Raw genomic sequence first — 16,604 nt, forward strand, 5'->3', positions numbered from 1 at the left:
CTTGCCCGCGGTGAGAATGTGGACGAGGATTTCATGAAAGCTTTGGAGAATTTTCTGGCAACTTCTATGGTGAGGAGGAGAAGGGTGAGCCTCTGTCAGCTCACTTGGCCACCATCCTCAACTCCAGCCTTCGTCGTTGTCCACAGGCAGACAGTGTGAAGTCAACCTGTGGGTCGATCAAGCTCCCGAGTAACGTCTCAAACCTGACCGTGACCGAAGCAAGTCACTCCAGCCCTGGTCACTTCGGCCCCTAGTTTTTCCGGCCCTGGTCACTCCGGCCTCCCTGGCTGCACGCGTGTGTGTGTGTGTGTGTGTGTGTGTGTGTGTGTTTCACCATGGCTTCCTGGCATTGCGCAATAGGATTACCCACGCATGGTCCGCCCCATTCTTTCAAAGAAAGTTGTTCTTCATATAGTCTCTCTCTCTCTCTCTCTCTCTCTCTCTTTCTCTTACACGTGTAATAGTTTCGGGTTTCAAAACCAAAAATTACTTCCTGATCAGCGGGTATCGAACTTTGGTCCATTAGATCGTAAGTCAGCTTCATTGCCCCCTGAGCTACTGCAGACCCATGGATCGACACTATTACTTCACTATTACTACTCTTCAAAGAAGCCAAAAATGTACAGGTTCAAGTGCGTTTGGTCAAGGACAGCAAACTATTTGTTGTCAGAGACGAAAATACCGATCTCTACAAGGACGAATATTTGTATTATGGAACAAGTATGAACAGCATGACCTTATCACTGACCAATTATTAAAAGCATGTTCCAGGCTAAGTGGACCTAGTGTTTAGTTTGCAATATGATCGAGTGTGTTTTTTACTTAGACGCATACTTTTGTATACATATACATATATTTTAGTACCAGTAGGTTGCCTGATTTAAAAAATTTTTTTTTTATATACTTAGATGCATACTTTAGTATACCGATATATTTTAGTATCAGTAGGCTGACTAATTTTTTTTTTTTTACTTAGATGCATACTTTTGTATACAGATATATTATATTTTAGTATCAGTATAGGCTACTTGATTTTTTTCACACGAGTATATATATATATATATATATATATATATATATATATATATATATATATATATATATATATATATATATATATATATATATATATATATATATATATATATATATATATATATATATATATATATATATGATACTGACATTGTACTAGAATTATTATATCGTACTATATTTATTGTATTTTATGTAATTTGTTACTATATAATTATCAAAGAGCTTTTGAACTACGGAGGCGAGGTGTTGTTTACATCACGATGAAGCCAGTCAGTGCTCCCATATTGTTGTGGGGAGGGTGTGATGAGCCTTGTTTGGGCATTTCTATTGATTGTATGCATTCGTTTATTTTATTGTGGTTTCAGTAATATTATTTATCCATTTTTATGTGCAATTTACATGCATACATATTTGGATTAAGTTAGTTGTAGTTATTGTGTACATGTATGACTCTACTACGTAATCATTTAATAAAAGAGAAAGCCTGTTACTATATTCCTTTCTAGATTACATAGTACAATTGGTGGGCCGGAGTGACCAGGGTGGTAGGCCGGGGTGACTAGGGTGGTAGGCCGGAGTTACTACGTAGGGTTGGGGGCCGCAGTGACTGAGGGCCGGTGGAACTAGGAGCCGGAGTGACTGTAAATCATCCTGACGGTGCCTGTGACCAACCCTACCATAACTAAGGCCATGAGTTTGCATGGGAAGCTTGTAGACGGTAAGCTTTTTCAGACTAACGGCCTGCTGACAAAGGCCTTAGTCACTATTGCAGTTTGTTTAAGGTCAACCTTCCTAGTGGTCAGACGTGTCTCTGATAGTCTCCGTTAGTGGTGTGTGATCTGCTGGCATTTTTACGTAGAGATGATTTTCCCTGCTTTTCCTACGGTTTCGGCTGGTTGTGTTAAAAATTAGTACTCCTATTCTCGAGGCCTTCGTTATGGTCTCAGAGGTGGAGGCGGAGTTCCATCAAAGGATCTCGGAGGTGAGGGAGGACTGAGGAGTTTCGAGGCCGAATCTCTGACCTGCAGGCCGAGTTCTGCCGAGTGAACTCAGCTACTAAGGAAGTGGCGGTTCCTGCAGTGTAATGAGACGAAGGGCCAGGAGGACTGGCGAGTGGTGTCTTCTGGTGCAAAGCGGCATAAGGTCGTAAGGGCTACACAGCGAGTGGAAACGGAAAATTCCTTCGCTGTGTTGGAGGGAGTGGAGGAGGAGAAAGAGGAGGCGGGTAGCGACGAGGTCAGGGGTAGAAGGGTCCCTACCCACAGGTAAGGTACTGCTTATCGGTGACAGTCAGGTGAGGCATTTGGACGCTGCGTTTTGTGACAAGGACGGGAAGAGGAGGAGAGTGTGCCTCCCCGGGGCCGGAATTGAGAGGGTGAGTGATCAGCTGGACACGTGTTTGGCGGACGGGACCAAACCCATTGTTTTCCTCAGCGCGGAGGGGAATGACATTTGCAAGGTAAGGAGTGAGGAGCTGTTTAGGAGATTTAAGGAGGCTTTGGCTAAAATTAGAAATAAGGATGCAACCCCTGTGGTGTGTTGCCAAGGAGGGGACCGGGAGGTGAATGGCCGTCCAGGGCTATTGCATTAAATTGCAGACTTGCAGATCACTGCAGTGTAATCACGTAGTAGCGTAATAACTACTACCTCTCTCAACCAAACAACAATGAGACCACAAGGCGATGACAACAACAACGATAGCTGGCTCACACAACCTCTCCCATACCAAACTCAGCCAACAACAATCCCGAGAAAGCTAAATCCGCTACTAACCAAGTCCAGCCCCCGACTGCCCCGCTGGTTCCTGCCGTCCCTCAACAGGGTTGCCAAGTCTCGTGAGTGTACTGTTACCAAATTTATTCAGATTTACTGCCAGACTAAGAATTTCAATGCCAAATTTTACAAATCCTAATATTTAATACGTATAAAGCATTTTGTGCGATGCAACCGCATGTTTTCTAGTTTACTTCCTGCACTGTTGTTCTTTATCACTTCACTGAGGTGATCTATAGTTGCTACCGAACTGTGACCAAAAACAACCACTGCAAGCTGCAGCTCAGCTTTCTTAAGTGAATGAGTGGGTGTCTGAATCCTGGAAGGACCACCTCTCTCAAATAATTTTTTTCTTACTGAACTGATTGCTCCAACATGCACTTTATGTTCTTTAGTATCAGCATGCAATTTAATGGTAGTTTTCCTGGGCTGCAGAATTTTCTGACACACTTTACAAAATGCTGATTCTGTTCCACCTTTCGCCTTTGTTAACCATGGGAAGTCCTTCTCCCATGCATCCTGGTACTTTCTGCCAGAATCGTACTGTCCTTTCCACTTAGACATCGTGGCGAGTTCAGAAGCGTGCGAGCAACAGAATGTACTGAGTGACTACTGGCGGTGACGGGCTTGAGAGTTGAGACTTGCGAGAGCCCGAGAATACCAGAGCCGTACGCGTATTGTAATGTGTATCCAAGGCATGGGCTTGGTTGTTTGCCGAGAATAATATTTCATTACAAAATACTAACCAAAATTGCATCACTCGGTTTCTTGACTGCCAAATTGAGAAATTTTTTTTATGCCAAATGCCAAATTGTCGTTTTTCACTGCCAAACACACGTTTTACTGCCAAAACTGGTTAAATTTGGCAGTGAAAATCGGCAGTTGGCAACCCTGTCCCTCAACCCCGCACTCACACTTGGCAACATCACCCCGCGCCTGTTGCCTGAGGCAAACCATTCACCCATACTTGAAACAATAACTAACAACTAGAGTATTTAGAGTATTGCATACAGGCCTGGTCACCCCACTATAGGCAGGATATCAACATGTTAGAAGCAGTTCAGAGAAGAGCAACTAGGATGATACCAGCATTAAAGCGCCTGGAGTATAGAGATAGATTAAAGGAATTAAAGATGTTTTCATTTGAGAGGAGATGTATAAGAGGGGATATGATAGTTATTTAAAATGTTCTCAGATACAAACTACATAGATGTGAGATCTTTCTTTACCTTAGAGGAGGGAAATAGGACTAGAAATCATGGCAGGAAGATTAGAAAGCAAGGCTGCAGGTTAGATATAAGAAAATATTTCTTTAGTCATAAGGTGGTAGACTTCTGGAATGCATTGCCAGAGACGGTTGTAAATAGCACTAGTTTGACAATGTTTAAAAACAGATTAGATAAGCACTTAAATTTATTAGATTTATAATTATGTATAGCATTGCATGATAGTTTTTATAAGAAATTTACTATAGTTAAACAAGACATGATCCCCATGTATGGGAACCACAAATTGTAGAGGATTTCGTTGCAGGACTTAGCCCTGTTAATGGGCCAAATATTTAGAATTATGTAGTATATAATGTATTGTGTACTTGTAAGTGTATCTTTAAGTACTGATGACGAGGTCGCTGTGCGACTGATACAGGATAAACTAGATGGGCCCTGGTGGCCCTTTGTTATCCTATTATTTATGTTATGTTAACTACGTGCAGGAGCAATGGATGGACGTTCATCGATAACTGGGACCTCTTTTAAGGCAAGGACACCTTGTATGCCAGGGATGGAGTACATTTATCACGCCAAGGTGTTCAAGTTTTGGCTGGAACATTTGAAGGCGAGTTAAATGCACTCCAGCGCTTTTTTCGGTGGACAGGAAAGGAAAGGGTATCAGTGACCCATAGGCAGGAAGGAATAGTCAAATCTAGAAAAGTAACCAGCTTAGTAAATGCAAAGAATAGTTTAAAAGTGTATTACACAAACTGTAGGAGTGTTTTGAGCAAGATAGATTTGCTGAGAGGTGCAGCTTGTGTTGAAGATTTTGATATTATTGCTTTAACAGAAACCTGGTTAGATATGTCAGGGAGGGTGCTTGATCAGGAGGTGAAAATTGATGGTTATACACTTTTTCATAAGGACAGGGAAAACAGAAGAGGGGGAGGAGTGAGTGGCCTTGTACATCAAGGACACACTGCAATGTTGCATAAACAGCAGAATTAAGACAGACAGCAAAACAGTCTGTATGGATAGATATTAAGGATGGGTCTCAATCAGTAGTAATGGGTTTAGTGTACAAGCCACCAAATGCTTCAGACCAAATAAACTCTTCCCTATGGGAGGGAATAAATAGAGCGGCCAGGTACAGTAAGGTATGTGTGGTAGGGGATTTTAACTATAGTAACGTTGATTGGAGCTTGATGGTGGGTAACAAGGAAGCAGATGAGTTCATTAAGATCATACAGGATAAATTTTTAAAGCAAGTCATTTTAGAACACACGCGGGGAAATAATATTCTAGATTTAGTTCTGACAAACAGGGAGGAGGCAGTTACACAGGTGGAGGTTGGAGGCCATTTAGGTAACAGCGATCACAAAGAAGTAAGGTATACATTGAAATGGCATGAAACTTTTAGAAAAACTGAACAAAAAAAGAGTACCTGACTTCAGAAAGGCTAATTTCGATGGATTAAGGGATTATTTACGAACTGCTTGGCAGGGGCGAAGCAGAACTAGTCAGGTAGGAAGGGAGGACCAGGGAAGAGCGGGGAGGTGTGAAGTCGGGATGGGGTGGAGAGAGAGTGAGGCGGAGGGGGAAGCTGGGAGGTATCCCGGTCAGCTGAGGATTAGTGAGAGCTATACCAAGTTCCTACATAAAATACGTGACGGTCAGATAGCCAACATTCCATATAAAACATTAGAATCACGAAGTAACGACACTAAGTGGATGATAGAGAGATTAAAGCGGTGCATAGGGCAAAAAAGGAATATTTTCAAGAGGCTAAAGGCAGGAGATAAGCTTTAAGGCCACGATACTATGAATTAGTAAGAACAGTTAAGAGGTTAACGAGTAAAGCTAAAAGGGAATATGAATTGAGGGTAGCCAGCCAAGTAAAGACAGACCCTAAGAGATTTTTTCAATTATATAAGATGAAAAGCAGAGAAGAAATAGGTCCCGCAAGGACAACAAATGGTGAAATGGCTAGTTCTGCGGAAGAGATTAGTAGAATTATGAACGAGTATTTTTTAACTGTCTTCACCCTAGAGAACACACAGGAAATCCCAGATAGCGATGAGGTATTTAGGGCAGATGATAGTGAAAAGTTGACAGATATCCTTATAACTAAGGCGATGGTAGAACAGGAGATAGATAAACTAAAGAAATTAAAGTCACCGGGACCTGATGAAGTTTATCCAAGGGTTCTAAAGGAATGCAAGGACGTTGTAAGCGAGCCATTAGCAGCACTGTTTAGGATGTCACTGGAGTCTGGTGAGGTACCGCTAATGTGGAGAGAAGCTAATGTGGTTCCCATATTTAAGAAGGGGGATAAAACCTTAACATCTAATTACAGGCCTGTCAGGTTAACTTCAATTGTGGGTAAACTAATGGATTCAATAATAACAAAAAACATTAGGGAACACTTAGACAAACACGGCTTTATAAATCACACATGACATGGATTTACGAAAGGGAAGTCATGTCTTACCAACTTGTTGAGCTTTTATAGCAAGGTTTATGAGACGGCAGATAAAGATAATAATTATGATATTCTATACTTAGATTTCAGTAAAGCCTTTGATAAAGTACCTCACCAGAGGCTCTTAAAAAAGGTTAAAGCACACGGTATAGAGGGTAGAATATTAGGCTGGATTAAAGCGTGGTTACATGGCAGGCGACAAAGGGTAGTAATTAATGGTTCGAATTCCGAATGGGGAGTAGTTACTGGGGAGCCACAGGGCTCAGTTTTAGGGCCATTATTATTTCTAATATATATATATATATATATATATATATATATATATATATATATATATATATATGTACAGGTGTCCCTCGGTTAACGATCGACTACTTAACGATATTTCGCTCATACGATCCCTCCAAATTAATCCCTATTTTTTGGTTAACGATCGCCAAAATTCGGTTAACGATCGGATTGACCAATCGCAATCGCGATCGCAATCGCGATCGCAGCGCCTCCATCCACCCGCGGCCCGTGCAGTAAACACACCACAGTCTTTCCCGCTGTTTTGATTGTGCAACAACAACTCTATCACGCTCGCTCTAAACTTCTTTTTTTGTGCTTATTTGTGATCAAGTGAACTTAGTGATGGCTTCCAAGCGACCCAACGATTGTTCTCCACCGGGAGATAAGGCTAAAAAATCGAGAAAGAGCATTGGCGCACCATGAAACAGCTGTTGGCCTGCATTGACACCCCTGACAAGCCGACCATGAAACAATTTTGGAAGGATTATAACATTAAAAAGGGGATCGACAACATCGACGAGTCATGGAAGGAGGTGTCCAAGTCGGCAATGAATGGATGTTGGCGTAATTTGTGGCCTGAGTGCGTGGAACGTAAACAGGAAGTCCCTGTCGATGTTACAGCAGTAAGGAAAGACATCGTTCATATCTCCCATAAGGCAGGCTTCAATGAGGTGGACGAGAATGACGTACAAGAACTGCTGGACAGTCATTCTGAGCCTCTCTCCAACGACGACCTCATGGAGTTGGAGAAACAAAATACTTTGGAGGAAATGGAGGAGGACAAGGAGCCTGAAAGAACCCTCTCCGTCAAGATTTTCGAGGAGATTTTTAATCATATTAACCAGGCCATACATCTTCTCCAGGAGAATGACCCCAACCCAAACCGAAGTAATGGCGTGACTAATGCTATAGAAAATGACATGAAAGTGTATAAAGAACTATTTGAGGCAAAGAAAAGGATGGCAAACAGACAGTCATCTCATCTTTCTTCAAACCACTCACCGCCCAAGCAACCCCATCCACATCCCAAGCAACCCCATCTACCGATCAAGCAACTCCATCCACCTCCCAAGCTACCCCATCCACCTCAAAAGCAATCCCATCTACTTCCATAGGAGTCATCTCGTCGTACTTCAAAGTTCGTCCTGCTACCTCGAAAAACTCCACCCACTTCCAAAACAACTCCATCCACCTCCAAAACAACTCCACCCACATCCAATCTATCCTTCACATCCACCGTAACCTTGAGTGACGATGAGGAGAGCCTGGATGACCCACCCCCACTGGAAAACGTATTCTCTCAAGAATTTGAAGGGTTTGAAGCAGCTGACCGAGTTTGGGTCGGTGTGGGCATGATGAGATTTAATCCTCCAAGGCCCTGTGTCCCTCGGGGCACAAAACAACACACTACGCATATCACATCCACTCCTCAAGGTAAGTACTACCAATTCTAAAGGTGTAAATAACAACTAACAACATAGAAAGTGTCGTTTATTTACGCATCGCGAAATACATGTATGTAGTTGATAATTTCAAATCCCTCAGTTAGCGATCGTTTCGGTTAGCGATCTGTTTTTGGGAAACGTAACCCTATCGTTAACCAAGGGATACCTGTATATATATATCAACGACTTGGATAGTGGAATTAATAGTGATATCAGTAAATTTGCAGACGACACAAAGGTAGGTAGATTAATTAGGTCCGATTCGGATGCCAAGGATTTACAGGCTGACTTGGATAGGATAAAGGAATGGACAGATAGATGGCAAATGCAGTTCAATATTAACAAGTGCAGGGTGCTGAGCGTGGGTAAAGATAACCCAAACAATAGGTACACAATAGATAACGTGACACTAGGAAGTTCCAAGTATGAGAAAGATCTAGGAGTCATAGTTAGCTCTGATCTCGGTACAAGGAAGCAATGTATCGAGGCCAGAAATAAGGCGAATAGAGTATTAAGTTTCATCTTTAGAAGTGTTAAAAGCAGGAGTCCTGAAGTAATACTAAAATTATATTTGGTGCTGGTCAGGCCACATCTTGACTATGCGGTACAATTCTGGTCCCCATATTACAGGAAGGACATAGCTCAATTGGAGTCAGTGCAAAGGAGGATGACTAAAAGGATACAGGCTATGAGGGATATTCCCTATGAAGAGAGACCGAAAAAACTTAGTCTGCATTCCTTAGAGAGACGTAAGTTAAGAGGAGACCTGATAGAAGTATTTAAGTGGTATAAGGGTTTTAACAAAGGGGACATGAATGTAGTTCTTAGGATCAGTAGCGGGGACAGAACCAGAAATAATGGGTTTAAACTTGAAAAATTCAGGTTTAGGAAGGAAATGGGAAGGAACTGGTTTTCAAACAGAGTGGTTGATGAGTGGAACAGTCTCAGTGGGCATGTAGTCAGGGCTGAGTCAATAGGCAGCTTTAAAAGAAGGTTAGATAAATTAATGGATGAGAAAGATAGATGGAATTAGGTAGATTAAGCACTGGGACTGCCTCGTATAGGCCTGGTGGCCTCTTGCAGCTTCCCTCCTTTCTTATGTTCTTATGTTCTTATATTGGGGAAAAGAAAGGTAAAAGTTTGCACTGCTACCTAGATGGACTTAACAATTGTCTGCATCTTCTTACTTCAGCAGTGAATTATATTAATCAACTGAGAAAAGATATTGTCCGGATCCATGTCTGGGATTCGGCTATGGTTGACCTGTGTAAATGGGAATGTGAAGTGGGCCAAGATGAATTGTTTCCCTTTGATGTAGCTAAAAAATGTGAGGAGATCCACAAGGCAGGGCGGCTGGGTTGGCCGTCGTTCCGCCCTTCCAAGGTACCTGGCAGGCGGTTTACTCCCTCTTCCCGCCCGGCACACCGGTCTTCCCAGGCTTCCTACCAGTCCCGGCACCGCTCCCAGTCCTGGCCTTTTTTAAGCCAGCGCCTTCCTCAGGGGAGGAGGATGTTTGTCCCAAGGCTCCAGCAGTGAGTTCACCAGTGAGTTCATGGTTGCCTCCCTTAATCAGTACTCCTAATAACTTTAGAGGAGGTAAGATTTTTTATGCTAAGCACCTGTGGGGGTCTCTCTCTCAAGATTCATGGATTCTTAACGTGGTGAGAGGGAAATTTATAGAATTTGTATCCATACCCTTTCAGGCCATGCCTCCACGTCCTCTAACTCTGTCTCACACTGATGCTCAGGCCCTGGATGCCTTGTGTTGGTTCCTTACTCACTCTATAGTAGAGCCTTGTGTTCCTGGGGCTCATGGTTTCTTTTCTAATGTTTTTCCCATCATTAAGCCTACCGGGACAGCGAAAACTGCAGGACAACGGTGCGACAGTTTTGATGGTTCTCCCTCTATGGCCGACACAAGTGTAGTTCCCGACGGCCCTTCAGTTATTGGTAGACGTACCAGTGTTGCTCCCACGCTGTCCTCTTGTTCTCCCTCAGCAGCCAACTCTCACACACCCCCGAGTTCACAAGATAGTCTTGACAGCGATGCTGCTCTCCGGACAGCCTTCACACGTCGCGGCATTTCATCAGAAGTTACCCAGTTTTTCCTTCAGTCATGGAGAGCACTAAGGCACAATATAGGCCACATATCAACAAATGGTTGCTATTTTGTCTCAGCAGGACGACTGATCCTTTCCACCCCCCTATAGGTGTCCTTTAAGATTATCTCTTCTCAGAATTTAACTGGGAACCAGGCCGTGGGTACAGCACTATGAACACCATCCGGTCTGCCATCTCTGCCATTGCCATGATTGCTGACCGACCTGCGGGCTAGCATCCTTTGGTTTCTTGGTTTATGAAGGCAGTTTTTCTACAGCAACCATCTTTTTCTCATACACATGTGACTTGGGACCCTCAACTGGTTTTAGATTATATCTGTAGTCTTGGCTCCAATGAGGCTTTGTCAATCCTTCACTTATCCAGAAAATTGGTCATTCTTATGCTCTTGTTGTCAGGCCAGCATGGCCAAACCTTACATTTGCTAGATATTCGCAACTTAAGTCTTTCTGAGTCTCAGGCTGTTTTTTGGATTGGTGATCTCCTGAAAACTTCTCATCCAGAGGCCCATCTCTCAGGCTTAGTATTTGAAGCATATCCACGTGACAGTCGCTTGTGTGTTGTACACACTATAAAACATTATCTTCATAGAACTAGGCCCATCCGAGGCGAGCTTATTGGCTTTTTCTTGACTACACGTCCTCTAGTACGGTTGGTTTCTCGGGACACTTTTAGCCGGTTCCTGAATTACTTCTTTTTGGTCCGTTAGGCAGCCAACCAAGCAATTTGTGTCCTGTGCCGTTCCAGAATGCCTTTTTCCATCTGTTTTTTGTCCGCTAGTGGACCAAAGATTGGAACTTTGGTCGAGGGGTTTTGCAAAACATTGGTCAAGTGTCCGGGCGACCAAAGCTACCGCCTTGTATTTTAAATTTCCAAATGTAAAAAGAAGCTAACTGTAATTAAATTTATTTCAGTCTATTTACCATGTCAAATTTTTTTGATGGTACAACAAAGCTTTTCTTATGCTATATTGAGCATACGTTTTAATTTTTGAAGTCTACTGTAGTCGCCTTGTGAGTTCACGCCAAACATCAACAACAGCCTAATCGACTCGTCACATCTCTACTTCACTGACTAAATTTGGTAAGTATATGATTAATCTTGTTATCTATATATCATTACATGAATTCTTACTTTCTGCTTCTACTATTAAGAAAGGTAAGTGGACGAATTAAAAGGCAAAAACTATAATATGGAAGGAGTGGAGTAGACTGAAGCCGAGATATATGTACGTAGCTCATACCCAGAAAAAAAAAAAACGATTAAATAAATGAAAATGATCATGAGGCTGTATATTGAGTATATTTGTAGTTTTAAGTTCAAGGCTATTAAGAGGTGACCGATGAAACAATGGAGGAAAGGTATAAACGGTACCTTGATGAGCTTGCTGGTAACACTCGATTCTGTGGTGGTCTACACATCAGAAGACATTATTGATGGATTTATCACACATTAGTGAATGGATCCTATTAACGAACCTAATGTAACCTAACCAAACAAACAATAACCCAGCCAACTTAACCTAACCCACCCAACCTAACCTAACCTAACCAAGGTAACTTAACCAACCTATTTATTGTCATAACTTCTGAAGCATCAATTTGCGATGGAAAATGTCAATATGAAAAAACGGAAATGTTAGATTGGCAGAAATTAAAACAAACCAAACATATTTTAACCTAACCTCACCTATCCCCCACCCAAATCTAACATACCTCTACCCTTCAACCATTCAAAATGCAGGAAAGAAAATCGGTAAAATTGAACCACTCATCCACTCTTCAGTCTTGCCCTTGTGGGCAGAAGTATAGGACGAGGAGTATATACCGCCAGTGAGTCTGTCACCACCCACATATCCATTAATTTTTTAAAAAATCTGTGGTGTCATTAATATAAATTTGCAGTGGGTATAATATTGGTTTTTCTTGTTCAAATAATACCAGGAAATCAAACCAAACTTATCCAGACCAAACCGAAGCTAACTTAAACTAACCTAACATCCTATCCTTAATTCACCTAACCTAATTTAAGATTCGTTTTTGACGTCCGTGCATATCATATCAGCCTAGCAAGCTCATATCTGCCTTATTAAGAATAATTTTGATAACTTTTAAACAAATAGTTCTTATTGTATGATCCCAACCTATCTTTACTTAACCTTGTCATATGTGCTGTACCTAATGTCTAAGTTCGGGCCCAGGTCTTTGTAGAACTAGCCTGTTTATGAATTCTTTAAATCCTATTTTGTGGTATGTCTAGGCCACTCCCCTTTTGGTGGTAAACAACTTCAGTATGTACCTATATGTATGATACCGTAATATCATTTGAACAACAAAAGAAAAAGATAAAAATGACTTAAGTAATATATGCTGTTAATAGCTAGGTATTCTTCAGACCATTAAAAACTACACTTTTCAGGTACCATGGCTGCATTAGAAGAAATCATAGATGAAGAAATGTATGAAATGGAAGAATTGCGACGAGTGAGGATTCCATGCATTGTACCTAAAGATCGCAGTGACCCATTTCATTATCTTTCTGGTGAAGAATTCCTTGAGCGTTTTCGTCTGCCAAAGGATGCTGTACGAGACCTCATTGAAGAAGTTAGGCCATGTACACATGTGGACAGGCTTGGCACAGGTATGGAACAGTAGCTATTTATTTAAGTATATATGTGGATGGTGATATTGCTATAGAATATTTTACAATACTTATTGATTCAAGACCTGGGAAACCATCTTCTGTATTTCTTTCCACAACTCTGTCATCCTTTTTCATGTGGAGTGAATTGGGAAATTTAAGGTTCTTCCACACTTTTCTAGTCTTTCTTACTTACGGAGCGAAGGAGCCTGGGGATCTCCTCCTCTTTATTTTCCTCATAAATAGACTAGGCACAACGCAGAGGGAGAGGGAGTATATAACTCCTTCTAAAGTCCCTTGCTATATGTTTGCATGTCTTTCCACAGGATATGGCATTCCTCTGCATTTGAAGATGCTAGTTACCTTGTGGTACCTAGCCACGGGAAGTTTCCTTCTTACGGTAGCTGACATAATGGATATTGCAAAATCATCAGCATGCAGGGCTGTTGGAGAGGTGGTTCAACTTATTGCTTTCCTGGCACCAGACTACATCAAATTCCCACAGCCAGAAGAAGCACGTCAGATGGCCTCAAAGTTCTATGATATTGCTGGTATGCCAGGTGTATTGGGGTGTATAGATTGTACACATATTCCAATACAGAGTCCAGGTGGGAACAACGTTGAGATGTATAGATGTCGAAAAGGTTTTACTCGTTAAATGTCCAAGGTATTTGTGATTCAGAACTCAAATTTATGCATGTTGTCGCAAGTTGGCTTGGCAGCGTACATGACTCAAGAATATTTTCTAATTGTCGTATCTGTCATCTTCCAAGTCGGGAATATTTACTGACTCCATTCCTAGCTCCAAGAACTGAAAAGCATAGGAGGTATAATGTAGCTCATATACAAACACGGAACTGTATTGAGAGGGCATTCGGTGTACTGAAAAGAAGATTTGCATGCTTAAGCATACCCCTGCGAACCAAACTTCCCAATACAAAAAGAATTGTGATGGCATGTGCTGTTTTGCTTAACATTGCTATTTCAAGAAGAGTGGACATGTTAGATGTTGAGGTTGAGGCACAGGAAGTAGTTGATTTATTGGAGGATGAAGATGAACATGAACTGGATGCCACACAAGTTAGGGAATCATTAATTTAAAGATGGTTCTGAGGGCCAGTTTCAAGAACTTTTCCCTGTGTACCCGGTTGGGCTCCAGTGTAATAATACTTTTTCTTTTCTAGTTCTTGCTTGATAGGATTAACACTAAGTTTAAATAAGAATTTATATAAGGTTCCAAAAGGTAAAGAAAGGAAAAGTATATATAAGATCTTATGGTGTATAATGTAGGTATTGCAAAGTACAAATAGTATGTAAGAATGAATAAACTTAACCATCTACTTTTAATGCTAATCATTATACCTTGTGTGTGTGTGTGTGTGTATTTACCTAATTGTATTTACCTAATTGTAACATACGGGAAAAGAGCTATGCTCGTGTTGTCCCGTCTCCATATCTATTAATGTCCAGCTTTTTCTTAAAATCATGAATATTCCTTGCGTTGACCACTTCCACGTCTAAACTATTCCATGCTTCCACCCTTCTATGAGGGAAGCTATATTTTTTCACATCTCTCCTATAAGTGGCCATTTTAGTTTTTCCCATGCCCTCTCGACATTCTTTCATTCCACATACACAGATCTTCCCTATCCATTTTTTCCATGCCAATCATCACTCTGTATATTGCTATCAGGTCTCCCTTTCTCTTCTGTTTTCCAGGGTCGGAAGTTGCATTCTTTTCAGTCTGTCTTCATAAGTCAAATCTCTTAAGTCAGGCACCATTTTGTTGCAGCCCTCTGTACTTTCTCTAGTTTCCTTATGTGTTTCTTTAAGTTCGAGCCCACTGTATTGTTGCATATTCAAGCCTCGGTCTTATCATTGCAGTAATTATTTTCTTCATCATTTCTTCATCTAAATATACGAACGCCACTCTTATGTTCCTCAATAAGTTCAATACTTCTCCAATTATTTTGTTTATATGTCTCTCTGGCGATAGGTCATTGGTAATTGTCACCCCAAGGTCTTTTTCTTCATGACTGGTTTTATGTCTTCATTTCCTATCTTGTACATACTCCTGATTCTTCTTTCACTCTTGCCAAACTCTATTTTCTTGCATTTTGTCGTGTTGAACTCCATTTGCCATGTACAGCTCCATTTCCATATTCTGTCCAAGTCTTCCTGGAGTAGTTCGCAATCTTTGTCACATCTCACTTTTCTTAACAATTTTGCATCGTCTGCAAATAGGCTCACATAACTGGACACCCCATCCACCATGTCATTTATGTAGACCGCAAACATTACTGGTGCCAACACTGATCCCTGTGGAACTCCACTCTCCACCAAGCCCCATTCTGATGGTCTGTCCTTAATTATTGTTCTCATTTCTCTTCCTACCAAAAGTCTTCCATCCATTTTAGTAAACTGCCATGCACTCCTCCTACCATTTCAAGTTTCCAGATCAGTCTCCGGTGTGGTACCTTATCAAAGGCCTTTTTTAAATCCAGATATATTCCATCAGCCCAACCATCTCTTTCCTGTATTACATCTATCACCCTCGAATAGTAACATATCAGGTTTGTCGTGCATGAACGCCCTTTTCTAAAACCAAATTGACACTCACAAAGTATGTCATTTTTCTCCAAGAAGTCTGTCCATCTATTCTTCACCACCCTCTCACACATCTTAGCTACCACACTTGTAAGTGACACTGGTCTATAGTTCAATGGGTCTCTCTTGTTACCTGATTTATAGATTGGGACAATGTTAGCTCTTTTCCAGTCTTGGGGCACTACACCTTCCCTTAATGAGGCATCAATTACTTCACAAACTTTTTCTGCCAGTTGCTCCTGCATTCTCTTAAAATCCATCCTGATACCCCATCAGGTCCCACAGCTTTTCTCACTTCTAAACTCCCCATCATATTCTTGATCTCCTCCACAGTTACTTGAAACTCCTTCATAATCCCTTTCTGTTCCATTACCAGTGGTTTGTCAAAAGCAGTCTACTTTGTGAATACCTTCCGAAAGCATCCATTCATAGCCTCTGCCATTTCCCTGGGATCTTCACTGCATACTCCATTTACTTCTAAACTTTCAATACTTTCTCTATTTTTGATGTTGTTGTTCACATGTCTGTAAAAAGCCTTGGTTGGTCTTTACATTTATCAATTATATCCTTTTCTTGTTTCTTTCTTTCTTCTCTTCTAATCAACACATATTCATTTCTTACTCTTTTGTAACTTTCCCACTGCTTAATCCGTCTTTTCCTTCTCCACCTCTTCCATGCATCCTCTTTTCTTGTTCTAGCCTTTTCACATCTATCGTTAAACCAGTCCTGCTTTCCAACTTCTCTATGTTGTCTTATTGGTACAAATTTTTTTTTTTTTTTTTTTGTGTGTGTGTGTGTGTGTGTGTGTGTGTGTGTGTGTATTTACCTAATTGTAATTTACCTAATTGTAACATACGGAAAAGAGCTATGCTCGTGTTGTCCCGTCTCCATATCTATTAATGTCCAGCTTTTTCTTAAAATCATGAATATTCCTTTGCTGACCACTTCCACATCTAAACTATTCCATGCTTCCACCCTTCTATGAGGGAAGCTATATTT

At 41.2% G+C, this 16,604-nt stretch overlaps 3 protein-coding genes across 7 annotated transcripts in view; 2 read left to right on the top strand and 1 right to left on the bottom strand.

Moving 5' to 3' along the window:
- Window positions 1-3,858, bottom strand: part of LOC123515662 — a 74,702-nt gene extending 70,844 nt beyond the window's left edge. For all 3 annotated transcript variants that reach the window (XR_006677953.1, XR_006677952.1, XR_006677950.1), the window contains exon 1: window positions 3,288-3,858. The gene's annotated coding sequence lies outside the window, so the exon portion shown is untranslated. The remainder of the gene's footprint in view (window positions 1-3,287) is intronic.
- The window catches only part of LOC123515660 (RING finger and CHY zinc finger domain-containing protein 1-like), a 275,093-nt gene that overhangs the window by 212,002 nt on the left and 46,487 nt on the right, over window positions 1-16,604 (top strand). The window lies entirely within an intron of this gene.
- On the top strand, window positions 9,355-14,340 carry LOC123515664 (putative nuclease HARBI1). 2 transcript variants are annotated; one of them, XM_045274482.1, is made up of 3 exons: window positions 9,357-11,441; window positions 12,777-12,998; window positions 13,325-14,340. In XM_045274482.1, exons 2-3 carry the CDS (start codon window positions 12,782-12,784, stop codon window positions 13,654-13,656), a joined length of 549 nt encoding a protein of 182 aa, XP_045130417.1. In that variant the 5' UTR covers window positions 9,357-11,441; window positions 12,777-12,781; the 3' UTR covers window positions 13,657-14,340. The 2 variants fall into 2 exon arrangements, with proteins under 2 accessions (XP_045130418.1, XP_045130417.1); XM_045274483.1 differs by having other exon boundaries at window positions 9,355-12,998.

This window comes from Portunus trituberculatus, chromosome 39 (assembly GCF_017591435.1).
Source record: "Portunus trituberculatus isolate SZX2019 chromosome 39, ASM1759143v1, whole genome shotgun sequence".
NCBI lineage: Eukaryota > Metazoa > Arthropoda > Malacostraca > Decapoda > Portunidae > Portunus > Portunus trituberculatus.

Excerpts from the sequence above, each read along its gene's own strand:
- LOC123515664 (XM_045274483.1), top strand. The coding sequence starts at position 12,782 with ATGGCTGCATTAGAAGAAATCATAGATGAAGAAATGTATGAAATGGAA. Across the intron at positions 12,999-13,324 it reads TGTGGACAGGCTTGGCACAG|GATATGGCATTCCTCTGCAT; the intron begins GTATGGAACAGT and ends GTCTTTCCACAG.